The sequence below is a fragment of the Panulirus ornatus genome, chromosome 17, assembly GCF_036320965.1.
Source record: "Panulirus ornatus isolate Po-2019 chromosome 17, ASM3632096v1, whole genome shotgun sequence".
NCBI classification, from domain to species: Eukaryota; Metazoa; Arthropoda; class Malacostraca; order Decapoda; family Palinuridae; genus Panulirus; species Panulirus ornatus.
This window is the reverse complement of record NC_092240.1, coordinates 23249987-23270220: the sequence shown is the minus strand read 5'-3', so window position 1 is coordinate 23270220 and position 20234 is coordinate 23249987. Positions and strand designations below refer to the sequence as shown.

Sequence of the window (20234 nt, the reverse complement as noted above, 5' to 3'; positions counted from 1 at the left end):
TTAGTCAGTTGACAGCACGTCAACTCATGCATGCCTCAATGTTCAAATTCACTCTATCCCATGCACGCCTTTCACCCTCCTGCATGTTCAGGCCCCAAACAATTCAAATCCTTTTCACATTTGGTCTCCCCATTGTCCTTATTCTCTCCACTTCTGACACATATTTCCACTTTGTCAACCTTTCTTAATTCATTCTATCCTTATGTCCAAATCATATCATCACACCTTCTTCAACTCTCATTCACATTCTTGTTATTACTGCACCTCTCTCTTACCCTTTCATTACTTACTCCATCAAACCACCTCACACCACATATTGTCCTCAAATATTTCATTTCTAACACATATATCCAAACCATATCAGCACACCTTCAGCTCTATCATCCACACTCTTTTTATTACCACTTCTCCCTCATACCCTTTCATTATTTGCTCAGTCAATGCACCTCACTCCACATATTCTCCTCAGACATTTCATTTCCAGCACACCCACCTTCCTCAGCACAGTCTTATCTATTTCCCATGCCTTGCATTCATATACTATTATTGGGACTATTATACCTTCAAACATACCCATTTTTGTCCTCCCAGATAACAGTATCTTTTCCACACATTCTTCAGTGCTGCTAGAACCTTTGGTCCCTCTCCCACCCTGTGACTCACTTCCACTTCCTTGGTTCCATTTGCTGCCATGTCCACTCCCAGGTATCTAAAGCACTCCACATCCTTTTTTCTCCATTCAAAATCTCACCCAAACTAACCTGTTCTTCAGCTTTGCTAAACTTAATAACTTTGCTTTTATTCACATTTACTCTTAACTTCTTCCTCCCACACACCCAAACTCGTTTACCAAGTTATGCAGTTTCACACTCGACTCTGCCACCAGTGCTGTATCATCAGCAAATAACAACTAACTTACTTCCCAGGCCTTCTCATCCCCTACAGACTGCATACTTGTCACTCTCTCCAGGACTATCATATTTCCTTCCCTCACAACCCCATTCATAATCAAATTAAACAACCATGGTGACGTCACACACCCCTTCCACAAACCAACCTTCCCTTGGAACCACTCTCTTTTCTTCCTACTTGTACACAAACATAACACCTTTGATAAAAACTTCTCACTGCTTCTGGCAACTCTACTCTCACACTGTATATTTTTAAGATCTTCCACAGGGCATCTCTATCAATCCTATCATGTGCTTTCTCCAGATCCATAAATGCCACATAGAGCTCCATCCATTTCTTTAAGTATTTCTCACACTTTCTTCAAAGCAAACATCTGATCCACACCTCCTTTACCACTTGCGAAACCGCACTGTTACTCCCAAATCTGATGCACTGTACGTGCCTTCAGTCCCTCAATCACTACCCTGCCACACAACTAATCATGTACACTCACCAATCTTTTATATCTGTTGTTTGAACACTCACTTTTATACCCTTTTGTCCCCCTTGACTTTATACATTGGCACTATATATGCATTCCACCAATTCTCAGGCACTTCACCAAGATCCATACATACATTGAAAATCCTACCTAACCAATCAGTGACACAGTCACCCTCTTCCTTAATGGATTCAACAGCACAGCCATCATCTCCAACAGCCTTGCCACATTTCATCATACGTAAGGCTTTTATTACTTCCTCTGTCTTTACCAAACCACTCTCCATGACTCTCTCACTTTGCATACCACCATGACCTAAACACCCTACATCTGCCACCCTATCATCACACACAAGCAACATACGTTCTAAATGGTCACTCAGTATCCTCCACACTTCATCATAACCTGTCACTACTTCACTTTTTGCCTCCTTCACCAATGTTCCTGTTTGTTTTCATGTTTTTTGCACATTTTTAACCTTCCAAAGCATCTTGTGTATTTGATGATAGAGTGGCAGATGTAGGATGTTTTGGTCAGGTGGTATGTGAAATGAAGGGATCAGGGAGAATGATTTGGTTTAGATAGAAGAGGGATAGGGGATAGGGGAGAAAGAATACTTCCCACGCATTCCTCACGTGTCGTAGAAGGCGACGAAAGGGGACGGAAGCGGGGGGCCAGAAACCCTCCCCTCCTTGTATTTTAACTTTCTAAAAGGGGAAACAGAAGAAGGAGTCACGCAGGGAGTGCTTATCCTCCTCGAAGGCTCAGATTGGGGTGTCTAAATGTGTGTGGATGTAACCAAGATGAGAAAAAAGGAGAGATAGGTAGTATGTTTGAGGGAAGGAACCTGGATGTTTTGGCTCTGAATGAAACGAAGCTCAAGGGTAAAGGGGAATTCCCGAGTAGTTTGGGAATGTCTTGGGAGTAAAGTCAGGGGTTAGTGAGAGGACTAGAGCAAGGGAAGGAGTAGTACTACTCCTGAAACAGGAGTTGTGGGAGTATGTGATAGAGTGTAAGAAAGTAAATTCTAGATTGATATGGGTAAAACTGAAAGTTGATGGAGAGAGGTGAGTGATTATTGGTGCATATGCACCTGGGCATGAGAAGAAAGATCATGAGAGGCAAGTGTTTTGGGAGCACCTGAATGAGTGTGTTAGTGGTTTTGATGCACAAGACCGGGTTATAGTGATGGGTGATTTGAATGCAAAGGTGAGTAATGTGGCAGTTGAGGGAATAATTGGTATACATGGGGTGTTCAGTGTTGTAAATGGAAATGGTGAAGAGCTTGTAGATTTATGTGCTGAAAAAGGACTGGTGATTAGGAATACCTGGTTTAAAAAGCTAGATATACATAAGTATACGTATGTAAGTAGGAGAGAAGGCCAGAGAGCGTTATTGGATTACGTGTTAATTGATAGGCGCGCGAAAGAGACTTTTGGATGTTAATGTGCTGAGAGGGGCAACTGGTGGGATGTCTGATCATTATCTTGTGAAGGCGAAGGTGAAGATTTGTAGGGGCTTTCAGAAAAGAAGAGAGAATGTTGGGGTGAAGAGAGTGGTGAGAGTAAATGAGCTTGGGAAGGAGACTTGTGTGAGGAAGTACCAGGAGAGACTGAGTACAGAATGGAAAAAGGTGAGAACAAAGGATGTAAGGGGAGTGGGAGAGGAATGGGATGTATTTAGGGAAGCAGTGATGGCTTGCGCAAAAGATGCTTGTGGCATGAGAAGCATGGGAGGTGGGTTGATTAGAAAGGGTAGTGAGTGGTGGGATGAAGAAGTAAGATTATTAGTGAAAGAGAAGAGAGAGGCATTTGGACGATTTTTGCAGGGAAAAAAATGCAAATGAGTGGGAGATGTATAAACAAAAGAGGCAGGTCAAGAGAAAGGTGCAATAGGTGAAAAAGAGGGCAAATGAGAGTTAGGGAGGATAAAAAGATGTTTTGGAAGGAGGTAAATAAAGTGTGTAAGACAAGGGAGCAAATGGGAACTTCAGTGAAGGGGGCTAATGTGGAGGTGATAGCAAGTAGTGGTGATGTGAAAAGGAGATGGAGTGAGTATTTTGAAGGTTTGTTGAATGTGTTTGATGATAGAGTGGCAGATATAGGGTGTTTTGGTTGAGGTGGTGTGCAATGATTTGGTAAACAGATAAGAGGTAGTAAAATCTTTGCGGAAGATGAAAGCCAGTAAGGCTGCGGGTTTGGATGGTATTGCAGTGGAATTTATTAAAAAAGGGGGTGACTGTATTGTTGACTGGTTGGTAAGGTTATTTAATGTATGTATGATTCATGGTGAGGTGCCTGAGGATTGGCGGAATGCTTGCATAGTGCCATTGTACAAAGGCAAAGGGGATAAGAGTGAGTGCTCAAATTACAGAGGTATACGTTTGTTGAGTATTCCTGGTAAATTATATGGGAGGGTATTGATTAAGAGGGTGAAGGCATGTACAGAGCTTCAGATTGGGGAAGAGCAGTGTGGCTTCAGAAGTGGTAGAGGATGTGTGGATCAGGTATTTGCTTTGAAGAATGTATGTGAGAAATACTTAGAAAAACAAATGGATTTGTATGTAGCATTTATGGATCTGGAGAAGGCATATGATAGAGTTGATAGAGATGCTCTGCAGAAGGTATTAAGAATATATGGTGTGGGAGGAAAGTTGTTAGAAGCAGTGAAAAGTTTTTATCGAGGATGTATAGCATGTGTACGTGTAGGAAGAGAGGAAAGTGATTGGTTCTCAGTGAATGTAGGTTTGTGGCAGGAGAGTGTGATGTCTCCATGGTTGTTTAATTTGTTTCTGGATGGGGTTGTTAGGGAGGTGAATGCAAGAGTTTTGGAAAAAGGGGCAAGTATGCAGTCTGTTGTGGATGAGAGAGCTAGGGAAGTGAGTCAGTTGTTGTTCGCTGATGATACAGCGCTGGTGGCTGATTCATGTGAGAAACTGCAGAAGCTGGTGACTGAGTTTGGTAAAGTGTGTGAAAGAAGAAAGTTAAAAGTAAATGTGAATAAGAGCAAGGTTATTAGGTACGGTAGGGTTGAGGGTCAAGTCAATTGGGAGGAAAGTTTGAATGGAGAAAAACTGGAGGAAGTAAAGTGTTTTAGATATCTGGGAGTGGATCTGGCAGTGGATGGAACCATGGAAGTGGAAGTGAATCATAGGGTGGGGGAGGGGGCGAAAATCCTTGGAGCCGTGAAGAATGTTTGGAAGTCGAGAACATTATCTCGGAAAGCAAAAATTGGTATGTTTGAAGAAATAGTGGTTCCAACAATGTTGTATGGCTGCGAGGCGTGGGCTATGGATAGAGTTGTGTGCAGGAGGGTGGATGTGCTGGAAATGAGATGTTTGAGGACAATATGTGGTGTGAGGTGGTTTGATCGAGTAAGTAATGTAAGGGTAAGAGAGATGTGTGGTAATAAAAAGAGTGTGGTTGAGAGAGCAGAAGAAGGTGTTTTGAAATGGTTTGGTCACATGGAGAGAATGAGTGAGGAAAGATTGACCAAGAGGATATATGTGTCAGAGGTGGAGGGAATGAGAAGTGGGAGACCAAATTGGAGGTGGAAAGATGGAGTGAAAAAGATTTTGTGTGATCGGAGCCTGAACATGCAGGAGGGTGAAAGGCATGCAAGGAATAGAGTGAATTGGAATGATGTGGTATACCGGGTCAACGTGCTGTCAATGGATTGAACCAGGGCATGTGAAGCGTCTGGGGTAAACCATGGAAAGTTCTGTGAGGCCTGTATGTGGAAAGGGAGCTGTGGTTTCGGTGCATTATTACATGACAGCTAGAGACTGAGTGTGAACGAATGTGGCCTTTGTTGTCTTTTCCTAGCACTACCTCGCACACATGAGGGGTAGGGGGTTGTTATTCTATGTGTAGCGAGGTGGCGATGGGAATAAATAAAGGCAGACAGTATGAATTATGTACATGTGTATATATGTATATGTCTGTGTGTGTATATATATGTGTACTTTGTGATGTATAGGTATGTATATTTGCGTGTGTGGATGTGTATGTATGTACATGTTTATGTGGGTGGGTTGGGCCATTCTTTTGTCTGTTTCCTTGCGCTACCTTGCTAACGTGGGAGACAGCGACAAAGCAAAATATATAAATAAATAAATATTCTTTTCTTTCTTTCATACTATTCGCCATTTCCCGCCTTAGCGAGGTAGCGTTAAGAACAGAGGACTGGGCCTCTGAGGGAATATCCTCACCCGGCCCCCTTCTCTGTTCCTTCCTTTGGAAAAGAAAATGAAAGGGGAAGATTTCTCTTTATAATTAGGTTATAATTTTCCACTGTCCAGTGATATATGTTCTGGTATTTGCATACATTTATGTACATAATTTATGTACATCTTCCTCTTCTAACCTAACAGGGCACACTTGATATACCGTCTTCGGTATATTTATAGGTACTCATGAGCTGAGTGGAAAAAAGATTTATACAGGGCATATAGAAACATTGTTTAAGTTGCCAATGATTCTTTTCTGACTCACTACTCTGTGTACCAAGCCCGAGATTTTGCAAATCTTAGATCATATATGGTACTCTTGCAGTCAATTGATAGAGACATACTGTACTATATGCGACACATCAGCATTTAGTGGGTTGATCTCTCAAAGACCTTAGCCCCCTTTGCCACCCCATAAATCACCACTTCAGTCCCTGTGGTTCCATCCACTGCTATGTCCACTTCTAGGTGCCTAAAGCACTCCATTTCCTCCAGGGCCTTCCCATTTGAACTTAGCAAGTCTTCCATAAGGAATTGGGCATCTTGACCCCTTGCCAGTCTAGGGGCCCAGGACCTCAGTTCTACAAGAGAAATTCCCACAAACAGTGAAATCTTACATGTACTTGCTCCATCCAGTGGAATTAAGAAATTAGTTAATGATAGATAGGTAAATAGACAGAGGTAAGGTAGCAAGTCTAACCCATGAGACTTGATATCCCTGTCCTTTTGACTAGCAGGTTGGGATAGGACTGGACCCATTTGACCCCAGCTTTGAGAAATCTGTGAGAACAGAAATTTTTGTATGCAGTTGAACCACTCCATGTAGATGGAAATGATGTAAATATGGTAGATAGATGGATCTGAATGATTTTCAGAATTCCAAATTGCCATTACTAGAGTATGTAATTTTGTGTTTATTTTAGTCATGCATTAGAGTTAAGCAACATAATCATTCTTCTGAAATTTATCCCATCGTTGGATATGAATGTGAATATGTTAAAACATATTAAGAGTGGATTTTATTAGAAAATCCTTTTGAGAGGTAATTTTTTCTCTTTTTGGCTTAGACAGGGACTTCTGATACCTAATTAGGAAATATCAGACACAAAAATACTTCGGTGCCTTTAGCGTCGTTCAGAATTATTGATATATATACTCCTGTTCTGTATAAAATGATATGATACCAAGAAAGGCTTCATTTGCGTCTAACTGATCGTATGAGGCTTTCTGATATTGATAATCAAGAATGGGTATTCCAAGCCTCTCTTGAGAATGCTCATATACATTTGTAGACTTTGTGTTTTGTGATCCTGTTGCTGTGCTGTCCTAGAAGAGAAATTATACATCCTGTTCCGTGTATGAGTTTGGAGGGTCCATAGTATCAATAAGTAGGATAATGAATGTCCTGCAGTTTCATACAGTGTGTATATCATATACAGAAATTGTTAGGCAAGAATTATCCATAGTAATGCAGAATGTGGACTTAGCTCTTTGATGTTGCTACTTCTCCATGCATTAACCCTCTCAGTGTGGATTTGATTTATTTGGCCTTCCCAAGTACACAAAAAACAGTGAAATCATATGTTGTTATTTATGAAAAAGTAGAAAAACATGTTTTTTTTTCTTATTCTTTAAAGCTTAATCGTTCTTAACTTTGGATAAAGATTATTTACTGGATTAGCCATACATTCCTGGCTTAGGATAAACATGTTATATACTGGATTGGCCAAACCTGATATGTAAAAAAATTCATGAGTTTTATGTATTTCATCATATGCACAGAAAACAATTAAGGGTATTATTTTCTATTTGATGAAGAATTAACATTTTTAGTGTAGGAGAAATGCATTACAGTACTTACTGAATTGGTCAGTCTTAAGTACGGGTGGTGTGGTTTGGGGATGGCCACTATTGGTGATGGTAGGAGCAACAGACATGGAGAGTTCCCAGAGAAGGCACTTGACTATTCATTGTAGGTCAGCTGCAGATTACTGAGGCTGGTGGGGAGATTCATTGACTCATTCTTTGTTTGGAATGCCATCTATGGTAGTTTACAGATCCTACAATGCACACAAAATTCAGCTTGTGGCAGGAAATTAAGTTTGTAGGTTGACATTTATAGCACTCTTCTATGTAACAGTAGATTTTACATCCAGAGCACTGAAAGTGTTAACAAGCCTCATGTACATTAAGCAAGATATTGTATACTGCTCAGTTAAATTCAGTCCTGAAAAGTGATTTGCTGTATGACAGACATCTATTTTTATTTTGTGGACTACATTGCTTGAACAAGTGCAGATAGATGATTGCTTATCATCATGAAAGTTGGCTGTGTTATCAAAATACACGTCTCAGGTGTTATTGTAAAGTAAAATAAGTCACTTTTATTTAGAAACTTCCCTTGGAACCTTAATGACCTTTGAACTGCACAAATAAAGTTATTGACCTGCCAGATTGGATGTTGAGTAGACTTTGATTACTAGAGAATTGGCAAGTTTTCTTTCCTTTTAGATAGGTAAGTTAACACCTAGAGCAGGTGTTTTTAGATAGCTAATGTGAAACAACATGCATTCATTTCAGCTCAGGTTGCAGTTAATGGGATCTTTCATAAAATATGTTAGTTATAAAATGAGTGATAATGGTTTTGACGGTGTGACATCATACTTAATGGAATCAGTGCTGTTTTTCAGATGACAGATCCTGAGGCATGTGCCTTCAGAGTTTGCATGCAGTTTATGCATAGAAAGTAATATATATAAAAAAATTTATGATTTTTTTTTTTTTACAGAGCTTCAGATCCTCATAAGGGTCATATTGTGCATATAAAAGACTTGTGACTGAGTAGAATAATAGGCATGAACTTCATTGATCATTGTATGACTGTTAATATGTTCTTTTAGTCAGTCCAGATCCAGAATGAGGATATTGTGCAACAAGAAGAGAGGGTAGACCATGTACGTCATCAGCTGGAGAAGGCTCTCAAGGAGCTAGAACCATGAATACCAGATAGAATAAGGACCAGAACAGAAGCCATAGATTTTTAGAATTTTCACATATTTATTTATTATATGAATGTTTGAATTCATGAAGATAAACATGACATCTGGCCTAGTACTGAATTTGTGATTGGAATATTTAATTTGCATTCATAATTGTTTTGTAATAGGTACTGTTGAAGGCACCAGTTTGTAAGACTTAATATTTTTATGATGATAAAAGTGAATAGCTTATGCTGAGTAATAAATGAGATGCAGACATGTTGGATGCAAGTAGAAGATATCTAACTAAATCAAATTTGGTAAATTAACTCAATAAAGAAAGCATGATATAGTCAGAAACAAAGTTTTAATATTGTTTTTGATTTGTGAAATATAATCTGAAGAAATTTATCAGCTTATTCTTATCAGATTCACTCTTCTTAGTAAACACTTGTTAAGTACCTTAGATCACATGATCTTTAAACACAAAGATGTGTATTTCCTTTGAGAGAGCATATGTGATCACATCCTTGTGATGCCTTATTTTTCTTCAGAAAAAAATTTAATAAATTTAGATCTGGCCTTCAGAAGGTATTGCAATGTCAATTGTATTACCTCTTTGTTGTACATTTAAGCTAGTCATTTTTGTTATCATAATTATTTTGTAAATTCATTGTGGAAGAATTTTCTAAAAAAAATATTCTGATATGAATACAGAACAGTTTTTCAATTGTTACATATTCACAAGGGCTTTCTACACCTGGTAGTTTTATTTGGTAATGAAATATAATGTATTGTGTTGTTTTTGCCTGTGAATAGATTTATGTTAAATTGTACAAATAGATATTATGATTAAGGATGTGTGAGGCCTGAGAGTTTTATTGACTTTTAGCTAATCTGCTAGAAATAAATACTCATTCAGGAAACTTCACTGAACACAGATTTTTAATGTTCATCACTCATTATAACAAATGAGGATAGTGGGGATAGTTATGGGAAAAATGAGTCTAAGTGGAGTTCTATTTCTTTAATGATTTGGATCACCCTTCTTCAAAGAGAATGACACCATAATGGGAAAACCCAAGCTTATGGGACCTGTGGTGAATGTTACCTTGCTGGAGATCTTGATTAGGTGTTTCCTAATTGGCTTAATATGTTTGGCGGCTCTGCTGCTTCTCTTCTGTTATTGTTCGCTTACATGTAGCTACTTTCGCCACTATCTGAAGACAAACTGGTAAATCCAATCCTATTCATGAAATTTTCCATGCTTATGCTAGGTGACTCTCATACCTTATCTTGCTATTTACTTTCCCATGAATTACTTAAGCATTGTCCCATTTCAGCAAATTTCCTGATTCTTATGTTTGTACCTACCTTCCTGTATTTCTGACACCTGTTCCCAACTGCAACTCCCTGAGGGGGGTGGCCATGGCAATGGAGTCTCCATAACTAGTGAACTCCAGTTCTGCTGCTTAGCCTTTAATGCCTCACCCTTAACAGGCCGCTGGCAGAGGGCAACTTTAGCGCAGTGTTTGCAGAGGCTCCTACCTTATGTTCCTACTGACTACTACTTTTCTTTCTTTTTTTCTTTCGTACTATTCGCCATTTCCCGCATCAGCGAGGTAGCGCTATGAACAGAGGACTGGGCCTTAGAGGGAATATCCTCACCTGGCCCCCTTCTCTGTTCCTTCTTTTGGAAAATTATTTTCTCTAATTATTTCCAGTCGGTGCATTTGCTCTGCTGACTACCATGGTGTACACTAGGTGGATGAGTAATATTTGAAAATTAAGTATAATAAAAGGAGTTGTTATTTGTTTTATTTACATGTGTAGATAGAGAAATAAGAGTTAGGTTATTTGAAAATGGTATAAGAGTAAGATGCTAGGTCAGAATGATAATAGCATAGTAATAAGAAAGACTGTGTTGGGCAGACAGAAAGTAGTTTGGATTACTCACTCAACTTTCCTTATATACTGTGGCAGTCACCACCACAATTACCGTCCAATTCGGCCTGTCAGACAGGAGCAGTGGGTAGTTCTGCCAGGATGCCCACAACCCCCAAGAAACAGAACTGCCTTCGGGGATTGGTACCCGCCAGTTAACCACAGGGTGACAGACAGCCACCTGTCACCCACGAGCACACAAAGGGGGAAGCACACTCACCAGCCCAAGGACCGACACCAGATGGACACAGCGGGCTACTGATTTTAACCTGTGCTCTTGGACCACATCCTGTAAAGGGCATGGGTCCAGGTTAGGGCTTTCATGGAGCACACCTCCAGGTCCCTGTATGAGAGCCCTAAGCCTAGGAGAGCTCTCGCACTTTCTTGACACCATGCTCCTTGCGAATTTAGAGTGGTGGACATTACCTGCATGGTGTCTTTCCCGGTTAGATTCCGTACGCCCCTAAGGACTTCCGGGTACTGTAATAGCTGCACTTATGTTTATGTGCAGCTGAAAGTGCGAAGCAGACTCCAGAGACCTGCGTGTCTATGACGTGGGCCTCTGACCCTCTTGAAGCCACAATGTATGGCTTTTGGAAGGACCCTGCAATAGGAATGCAAGGCTCGCAAACCACCTTGTACACCTTTTGTCTCAACCGCCCAGCCAAAAAGGCACTGACATTATCATGCCTTGTAATGCGATCCCTCTAGGTACGTGGGCACATCTGAGAGATGTGCGCCAGCGTCCTGGGCTTGTGACATGTGTCACAGAGGCCGGAGATTTCGGGTCAGCCTCTTTTAGCCCTTGCAGGGGTAGAGAGTGTCATAGATTGCACTTAGACTGCTCTAATGTAGTTGCTGCCTGAGAGGAGTCGGGACCTGCTAGTAACCCATCTGCTGACTTGTGGTACAGCAGCAGAGGGCGTGAGACCCAGTCCGTTGCAGGTGCTAACCAGGTTAGAGCACCATGTGTGCAATCTTTTGATTTTGTTCCCCACCTGCCGACCAGCAATGCATGCGGGACCCGACCACCTCTGCAATTTCCAAAGAATCGCAGGCTCCTGGGCCGCCACCTGAATCACTGGGTCAGACGAGGTGAACAATATATCGAATCTTCTCTGTTTATTTATTTTGATGATTGAGACAAAATCAGGTATTCCCAGGCCACCATCCCCTGCCGCTAAGTGGAAGAATGTGCAGGGTGCGTCATGGGGCAGGCGGAGCCAGCAGCGAACCGCAATTCTCACCTGCCAATCCATGCACACCAACTTTGTCTTATATACTTCCCCCAACACCAGGCAATGCATTAGCTTGGGTACAAGGAAGTCAGCGAGGATAGCAATCCACTGCTGAGGTTTTAGAGGGGCTCTAGTGATGTTAGATAGCCCCTCTTTTAGCAGGGTGCCGTAGGATTTTCACCTAGCCCCTGCCCCAACAAGAATACCGAGGTACTTGTAGTTGTCCTCAGTATCCATGGAGCCAATAGCGCTGCCCAAGCCTTGGAATGTCCTGTTTTTATTGACATACCAAGTCTTGCACTTGCCATCGATCTCTATGCTGAGGGACCGAGACTTTCCCAGGTTCATCTGAAGACCTCCTCCTGCGAGTCTCCACCATGAAGTCAACTGCTTTTTGTAGACCGCCAGCTGTCTGGGCCACCAGAACCGAGTCATCAGCAAAGGCCAGCACTGACACCCTCTGGTCTCCAAATCTCACTCCCACTCCCAGTTCCTTAACCCTTGTGACCCCTTCATTGATCACAAGGTTAAAAAGAATTGGGGATAAGGGATCGCCCTGTTTGACCCCACTTGTCATTTTAAATGATTCCGACATCTCACTGCTGCCTTCAATATGAGTGAAGGTGTGGTCGTACGTTGACATAATATATGCCCTGATGGGGGCAGGAATGCCCTTCCACAACATGGCCCTCTCGATAGTGCTATGATTAACACTATCGAATGCTTTAGCCATATTGAGGAATGCCAGGTTCACAGCATGGGACTGTGCCCTCGCACGATCAATGATCGCATCCAAGATCGTGAGATTCTCAAGGCATCCGTCCACAGGGACGAATGCCTTTTGAGCTCCATTGATCTGGATGAGGCTTGAGATGCGGCTGCTCAAGATCTTCTGGAGCAGTTTGACTACGGCGCATGAGATGATGATTGGCCTGTATTCTTTTCTTTAGCTGGGTGGGATTTGGTACCTTGTGGGTCCTATTTGCTTTGAATGGCTCCGCAACTCAGAGGTGGCGATCCACAAATTGAACATCTTGCAGAGCACCCTCGGAGGGATAGACTTCAGGAGCCTTGTCTGCATTCCGTCAGGACTGGGGGGCGATGTTGTTGTGGCTTTGAGGGGATGTGCAACCTCTCCCATGGTCAAGACCTCTGCTATTTGTCTGCATGCTTGGTCATAATCAGTAATGGCACACATGTCTGGCTCCAATGGCCGCAAAAAGAGAGCCTTCCAAAAGGGATAGAGGGTTTCAGGCCCAACTGACATTGGCGGAACCTCCCATTCACCTTTCAGTACCTGTCCTGCGGCCAGCGACTTACTCTTTTGATAAAGCTGCTCTACTTTTTTTTTACTGCTCCCTGTGCAGTCAGTTTCTACTCACAGGGACCCCCCTCGGTCTGGCGGATGTCACCCACGTTCGCTGGTTGTCCTGTTCCGCCCTCATACCTGATGTTCCTGCCTACTATATCTATGTAATAGTTCTACCTAATGCTCCCATTTGATGTTCCTAACTACTGCTTCTACCTATTGCTCCTACCATTTTTCCAAAAGGCAGGGCTGGCATACAGTGCTCACTGCAGGAAAATTTAGTTTTGAGAAGAATGAGCTATGTACGTGTGTAAGTTTTTGTCAAATGTTTTGTATAACAAGAAGAGGTTGTATTTTGTGGACTGAATGCTAGTAGCTCACATGTGGGTAAGGCAGAAAGAAAAGACAGCTATCTGGGTCAGAAGAGTGCAACTTGACATCCACTAAAGTGCTGGCTAACTTTGGAGCCGTCACTAACCCTCCCTGTTCCTAGGTGGGTAGCACTGGTAATATATCAGTACCAACCACTACCTGTGTGTATTGCAGTAACATTCAAAGTCTGATGATGTCTTTGATCAGCCTTGTGTCTTGTAATACTTTTTATTAACCCAGATCTTATCTCAGTGTTATATGTGTGTTGGCAAGCATTGCATGGAACTTTTTAGGTCATACTCACAGTGTTCTTGACCTCACCTCTCTGTTTAAGCCTCACCACCTGACCATTCACTTTACTAGATGAGATGGTAATGCTCAAACTCATTCCTTGCTGAAATTTGTTGCTGCTCGTGGGGTGCTTTAAAATGGGGACCACTTGAAATCTTCCCACTTTTCCAGTTGAATTTCTTTCTTCACTGTTGTAACCTTCCTAGATGTATTTTACCTTGTCCCTTAACTCAGATATCAAACCCTTGGAGTAATACAATTTTCTGAATGCTCTAGTGATATGATAGAACTCATTCTGTAGGTATTCTTGACTGCAGAATTCTTATTGCCTGTAAGAAAACCCTTTCACCACTCCCAGATTTGTTTTGTCATTTTAGGTGAAAGTGTATGAAATCTTCATTTGTCAGTTTTTTGTAAATGGAAAATTTCAAGTCTTTATCATTTTCCACATGGTGATATCTAAAATTGGCAATTTTCATTCATCTTCGTGCACTTTGAACTGAATACTTTCACAGAGGTTCTTGAGTTGTCTAGATTTATTCTTTGAATATGTCCTCCTTGGAGTGGTAACTATTATAATGTCAACATACTTGCTCCATTTAATATCTGTGCCAGTGATTACAGTGAATTTGTGCTTTTCCAATACCTCTGTACATAGATAAGTCAGTACTGTCTAAGGTGTAAGTCCATGGCTAACCTCATGGACCAGACAGTTTCAAAATGGAATGACTTGGATATTGGCAACTCATCATGAAAACTGGATTCTGCCTTTCTTACTGCTCTTTTGGTATGTTGGTGAAGAGAGCCATTTCACACCTAAACTCACTATTAAAACTACCCAGAGGATGAGTTTGATTATTTCATTTAAACGTTCAGAAGATTGGGTTATCCTAAGTATTTTATGTTAGAATTAAGAGATAAGGCAAACTGGGTAAGAGAAAGATGTATATGTGAAGAAAGTTCTTTTGGAGAATTCAAAGTGAGACCAGTGCATTAATATATTTCTTTAAGGAATGTGTATGAATGTTACCACCTTATCCAGTAACAGCTTTGATGAAGTAGTGAGGCCTAACCAGAGAGGTTAGGTCAAGATTACATTAAGATTCATCAACAAAGTTCCATTCACTGCTTGCCAATTTGCAGACTACTGCAAGGCTGGGTGTGAGCTACCAAAAAGTATCACAAAACACAAGGTTAAGACATCATAGGACTTTGAATGCTACTGTATTAAATTTGGAAAGATATGGACATTTGCCTAAATGGGACAAAGCTGAAATAATTCATAAAGTAATGAATAAGGCTTTAGAGGCATCTCTCACACAGACACACACAAGGACCTCCATGGTGTAGCGGTTAGTGTTACTAACCGGTCATAGATGCGAAATTCCCAAAATGAAGTGGCAGCCAGGAAGAGTAAAGAAAGAACACACTTCCTTCATGATAGCCCGAACCACACTGAGGTGGGATGCTGGTGCTCACACCGTTTGAAACTCTAGTCTCAGTGATCAGATGTACATGATTTCACCCAGAGTGTGCCATATGCTCGTACCCACAATAAACCTTAGCCATGTATTGCCTTTGAAAATATGTTTGGGGAGATGATGTTTTTTATGGACACTGTATGTTTATGTATATGTATAAATACATACATGGAACAGTTAATCTGAAAAAACGTGGAAAGGTTGACCAGAATGGTAGAGTGACCCACTCTCTACCTTGCAGAGGATGTCAGATCAGCAACTGATTTCTTGATTTTGCCTCACTTCAACTGAGTTTTCATTAAGATATTGTCTAACATATACATTCCTTCATTCATGTTTATGGTGCTGTTACCTTTGATAAGAGAGGAATCAACAATAAGCCTTTCTGTAAGTGACTCTCAAGGGTAAAAAATGTTTGACTCCATCCACTTAATTGGATGTGAATGATACTATCTATGTACAAATATTGCATGTGATTCTGAGGCTGTCCTTACAGAATATTTATGCTGTTAAATCCTCTCCTTTAAAGATTTACCCATTTGGCCTTACATATCTTATTCCAGACTTTAAATGGAGAAGAGTAGACACCTGATTTTTCATTAGAAGATAGTCTGTTCTTTCTTGAAGAATTCCGTATGGTGTTTTCATATTTGAAAACAGCGTTGTTGTTTCAAAATACTAGTAAGAGGTGAAAATTCCTTATGATAGGGTAGAACCACAATATTTTTGTTGCTGAATATGTCTTCCATTTCACAAGAGTATCTCTTCATTGCTTTTTGTATGCATTTGTCATAACCTTCTCAGGATGGCTAAGTTTTCTTAAAATATGAATATGATCAGTTTCTTGATTTAAGAATTCTGGATTGCAAATTCATAAGACCCTAAGAATTATGCCTGTAAAAGCAGAAAGTTTGACAGAATCGCGATGGTTTGAAAAATGATAAATGAATGTATCAGTTTGCATAGGTTTCCTATAAACTTTGAACCTTGTACCTCTATCTGATCTTGTTATTAAAGTGTCTAAAAAGGGATATTATTATTTTTTTTCCTGTTGGAGGCTCTAGTCTTGGACAAAAATCCACATTAAGGCTGGGCCTTGATTGAAATGTAGAGAGGATTATGAAAGGGAAGATGAAGAGATAGGGAAAATATTTACAAATTTTAGACGAAATGAAAAAAAAACCCCTCTGACTTCCTTTTCCCTTACAGAAAAACTAAATAACTTGGTTCCCTTTATAACTTTGAAAAGGTAAGTCATAAATTTATTGCCATTTTAGACACTTTGATGATAAGAACAGATAGGGATAGTGAGTTCAAAGTTTATAGGAAGCCTACCCAAGTTGATGCATTCATTCATTATCTCTCAAACCATCACAGTTCTGTCAGTATTTCTACTTTTACAGGTATGTTCCATAGGACCTCATGAATTTGTGATCCTAAGTTAGTAAATGAAGAACTTGATCATATTTATGATACTGCAAGAAAAGTAAGGTAACCTGAGAAGCTTATTGACAAATGCATGCAAAAAGCAAGGAAGAGCTACTATTGTAATGAGAAGATATTACAAATTCAGCAACAGAAATGTTTTGGTTCTAGTTTATGATAAGGACTTTTCACCTCTTACCAGTATTTTGAAACATTAATGTTGATGTTATTTTCAAATTTGAAAACACCATGTAGAATTCAGTAATAAAGAACAGATCATCATATAATGAAAACTCAGGTTTCTGCTCTATTCCATGTAAAGTCTGTAATAAGATGTATATTGGCCCAATTGGTAAATCTCTTAAAGGAGTGGATTCAACGGCATAGATATTCTTTAAGGAAAGCCTTTGAATCAAATGCAATATTCAAACATACAGAAAATTATTCACACGCAATGAATTCGGATGAGTCAAAAATTTTTACCATTTTGTATTACTTACAGAAAGGTTATTGTATGTGTGCATGTATGGGCATATATATATATTCATATATTTATTTATATTATTTTATTTTGCTTTGTCGCTGTCTCCCGCGTTAGCGAGGTAGCGCAAGGAAACAGATGAAAAGAATGGCCCAACCCGCCCACATACACATGTATATACATACATGTCCACAAACGCACAATATACATACCTATACATCTCAATGTACAAATATATATACACACACAGACATATACATATATACACATGTACATAATTCATACTGTCTGCCTTTATTTGTTCCCATCGCCACCCCGCCACACATGGAATAACAACCCCCTTCCCCCTCATGTGTGCGAGGTAGCACTAGGAAAAACACCAAAGGCCCCATTCGTTCACACTCAGTCTCTAGCTGTCATGTAATAATGCACCGAAACCACAGCTCCCTTTCCACATCCAGGCCCCACACACTTAGCATGGTTTACCCCAGACGCTTCACATGCCCTGGTTCAATCCATTGACAGCACGTCGACCCCGGTATACCACATCGTTCCAATTCACTCTATTCCTTGCACGCCTTTCACCCTCCTGCATGTTCAGGCCCCGATCACTCAAAATCTTTTTCACTCCATCTTTCCACCTCCAATTTGGTCTCCCACTTCTCCTCGTTCCCTCCACCTCTGACACATATATCCTCTTGGTCAATCTTTCCTCACTCATTCTCTCCATGTGACCAAACCATTTCAAAACACCCTCTTCTGCTCTCTCAACCACACTCTTTTTATTTCCACACATCTCTCTTACCCTTACATTACTTACTCGATCAAACCACCTCACACCACATATTGTCCTCAAACATCTCATTTCCAGCACATCCACCCTCCTGCGCACAACTCTATCCATAGCCCACACCTCGCAACCATACAACATTGTTGGAACCACTATTTCTTCAAACATACCCATTTTTGCTTTCCGAGATAATGTTCTCGACTTCCAAACATTCTTCAAGGCTCCCAGAATTTTCGCCCCCTCCCCCACCCTATGACTCACTTCCACTTCCATGGTTCCATGCGCTGCCAGATCCACTCCCAGATATCTGAAACACTTCACCTGCTCCAGTTTTTCTCCATTCAAACTTACCTCCCAATGGACTTGACCCTCAACCCTACTGTACCTAATAACCTTGCTCTTATTCACATTCACTCTCAACTTTCTTCTTTCACACACTTTACCAAACTCAGTCACCAGCTTCTGCAGTTTCTCACATGAATCAGCCACCAGCGCTGTATCATCAGCGAACAACAACTGACTCACTTCCCTAGCTCTCTCATCCACAACAGACTGCATACTTGCCCCTCTTTCCAAAACTCTTGCATTCACCTCCCTAACAACCCCATCCATAAACAAATTAAACAACCATGGAGACATCACACACCCCTGCCGCAAACCTACATTCACTGAGAACCAATCACTTTCCTCTCTTCCTACACGTACACATGCCTTACATCCTCGATAAAAACTTTTCACTGCTTCTAACAACTTGCCTCCCACACCATACATTCTTAATACCTTCCACAGAGTATCTCTATCAACTCTATCATATGCCTTCTCCAGATCCATAAATGCTACATACAAATCCATTTGCTTTTCTAAGTATTTCTCACATACATTCTTCAAAGCAAACACCTGATCCACACATCCTCTACCACTTCTGAAACCACACTGCTCTTCCCCAATCTGCGCTCTGTACATGCCTTCACCCTCTCAATCAATACCCTCCCATATAATTTACCATGAATACTCAGCAAACTTATACCCCTGTAATTTGAGCACTCACTCTCATCCCCTTTGCCTTTGTACAATGGCACTATGCAAGCATTCCGCCAATCCTCAGGCACCTCACCATGAATCATACATACATTAAATAACCTTACCATCCAGTCAACAATACAGTCACCCCCTTTTTTAATAAATTCCACTGCAATACCATCCAAACCTGCTGCCTTGCCGGCTTCCATCTTCCGCAAAGCCTTTACTACCTCTTCTCTGTTTACCAAATCATTTTACTTTGTCACTGTTTCCCGCATTAGCGAGGTAGCACAAGGAAACAGACGAAAGAATGGCCCAACCCACCCACATACACATGTATATACATACACGTCCACACACATAAATATACATACTTATACATCTCAACGTATATATATATATATATATATTTTTTTTTTGCCGCTGTCTCCCGCGTTTGCGAGGTAGCGCAAGGAAACAGACGAAAGAAATGGCCCAACCCACCCCCATACACATGTATATACATACACATCCACACACGCAAATATACATACCTACACAGCTTTCCATGGTTCACCCCAGACGCTTCACATGCCCTGATTCAATCCACTGACAGCACGTCAACCCCGGTATACTACATCGATCCAATTCACTCTATTCCTTGCCCTCCTTTCACCCTCCTGCATGTTCAGGCCCCGATCACACAAAATCTTTTTCACTCCATCTTTCCACCTCCAATTTGGTCTCCCACTTCTCCTCGTTCCCTCCACCTCGAACACACACACATATATATATATATATATATATATATATATATATATATATATATATATATATATATATTATCCCTGGGGATAGGGGATTAAGAATACTTCCCACGTATTCCCTGCGTGTCGTAGAAGGCGACTAAAAGGGGAGGGAGCGGGGGGCTGGAAATCCTCCCCTCTCGTTTTTTTTTTTTTTAATTTTCCAAAAGAAGGAACAGAGAATTGGGCCAGGTGAGGGTATTCCCTCAAAGGCCCAGTCCTCTGTTCTTAATGCTACCTCGCTAACGCGGGAAATGGCGAATAGTTTAAAAGAAAGAAATATATATATATATATAGACACACAGACATGTACATATATACACATGTACATAATTCATACTGTTTGCCTTTATTCATTCCCATCACCACCCCGCCACACATGAAATAACAACCCCCTCCCCCCGCATGTGCACGAGGTAGCACCAGGAAAAGACAACAAAGGCCACATTCATTCACACTCAGTCTCTAGCTGTCATGTAATAATGCACCGAAACCACAG

General features: G+C 40.9%; 1 protein-coding gene across 3 annotated transcripts in view; it reads left to right on the top strand.

Annotated features, from left to right (window-relative positions):
* The window catches only part of MBD-like (methyl-CpG-binding domain protein 2), a 69364-nt gene that overhangs the window by 37921 nt on the left and 11209 nt on the right, over positions 1-20234 (top strand). Inside the window, exon 6 of one of the 3 annotated variants that reach the window (XM_071672127.1) lies at positions 8522-9530. The exons of the other annotated variants lie outside the window; for them this stretch is intronic. Coding sequence (XP_071528228.1) covers positions 8522-8620 — 99 coding nt within the window. The 3' untranslated portion in view covers positions 8621-9530. Of the gene's footprint in view, positions 1-8521; positions 9531-20234 lie in introns of those variants that run through there. 3 annotated transcript variants of the gene reach the window in all.